Source organism: Carlito syrichta, unplaced genomic scaffold (genome assembly GCF_000164805.1).
Source record: "Carlito syrichta isolate Samal-C Ts95f unplaced genomic scaffold, Tarsius_syrichta-2.0.1 Scaffold111489, whole genome shotgun sequence".
Taxonomy (NCBI): domain Eukaryota; kingdom Metazoa; phylum Chordata; class Mammalia; order Primates; family Tarsiidae; genus Carlito; species Carlito syrichta.
Genome location: NW_007055585.1, coordinates 85,644 through 86,690, shown reverse-complemented (window position 1 = coordinate 86,690; position 1,047 = coordinate 85,644). Strand labels below are relative to the sequence as shown.

At 67.4% G+C, this 1,047-nt stretch overlaps 1 protein-coding gene across 1 annotated transcript in view; it reads left to right on the top strand.

Moving 5' to 3' along the window:
- The first annotated feature begins 639 nt into the window (after nt 1-639).
- Nucleotides 640-1,047, top strand: part of FGFR3 (fibroblast growth factor receptor 3) — an 11,429-nt gene continuing 11,021 nt past the window's right edge. Inside the window, exons 1-2 of the mRNA XM_021718006.1 lie at nt 640-795; nt 877-1,000. Coding sequence (XP_021573681.1) covers nt 655-795; nt 877-1,000 — 265 coding nt within the window. The 5' untranslated portion in view covers nt 640-654. The remainder of the gene's footprint in view (nt 796-876; nt 1,001-1,047) is intronic.

Below are 1,047 nucleotides of genomic sequence, written 5' to 3'. Positions count from 1 at the left end.
AATGTCAGCCCAGCTTCCCCACGAGTCCCGGCAGGAAGGCAGCCCCCACCCCAGCCCCAGGGAGGAGAAAAACCAGTTGGGCTGTGAAGGAGGGGCTGGTGGCGGACCTGGGCCAGGAGGAGGCGGGCCCTCAGGACGCCATCTTCATGGGTGTCCTAGGCCCTGGAAGCTCTGCAGAGGGTGGGAGCGGGATGTCTCAGATTCTAGTCACCCCCGCCGCCTGGTGCCTCTGAAGTGAGTCAGCTGCTCCCAAGTGCTTTCCTGCTGTGTTCACGCAGCTGGGCTGCCCACTGGGTCCTGGGCCACCCCCTGCTGGGCCTAGCCCTGCCCCCTTAGTGTGCCTTCCGGGCAGGGGCATCCCCTGGGAGAGGCCTTGGGCCCTAAGGCCCCCAGGTCAGGGCACAGCATCCTGGCCGCTGGGGGAAGCTGCCCGGGGAGGAGCAAGGACACATGCTCAGCCCTGAATACTTGTGTGGGGGTTCCTGGGAACCTTGTGTGGCCAGCCCTCTCCCTACACAGGAGGGGAAACTGAGGCTGGGGGTGGGCAGGAGCCGCCGTGGAAGGGAGGATGGGGAAGGGCTTCTGCTCCTGTCCGGTCATAGCCTCACGCATGCCTCGGCCTCAGGGGCTCCTTACTGGACTCGGCCTGAACGGATGGACAAGAAACTGCTGGCTGTGCCAGCTGCCAACACCGTCCGCTTTCGCTGCCCAGCCGCTGGCAACCCCACGCCCTCCATCTCCTGGCTGAAGAACGGCAAGGAGTTCCGTGGCGAGCATCGCATCGGAGGCATCAAGGTGGGCCTGGGGCCCCCTGGCCGGGGCGCGGCCTCTGGGCCTGGGATCCAGCCGCCCCCTGCTCACCCGGCGTCCCCACAGCTGCGGCACCAGCAGTGGAGCCTGGTCATGGAGAGCGTGGTGCCCTCAGACCGCGGCAACTACACGTGCGTGGTGGAGAACAAGTTCGGCAGCATCCGGCAGACGTACACGCTGGACGTGCTGGGTGAGGGCCCCTGCGGGCTGCAGGGAGGGGGACGGCGGGGCGGCTCG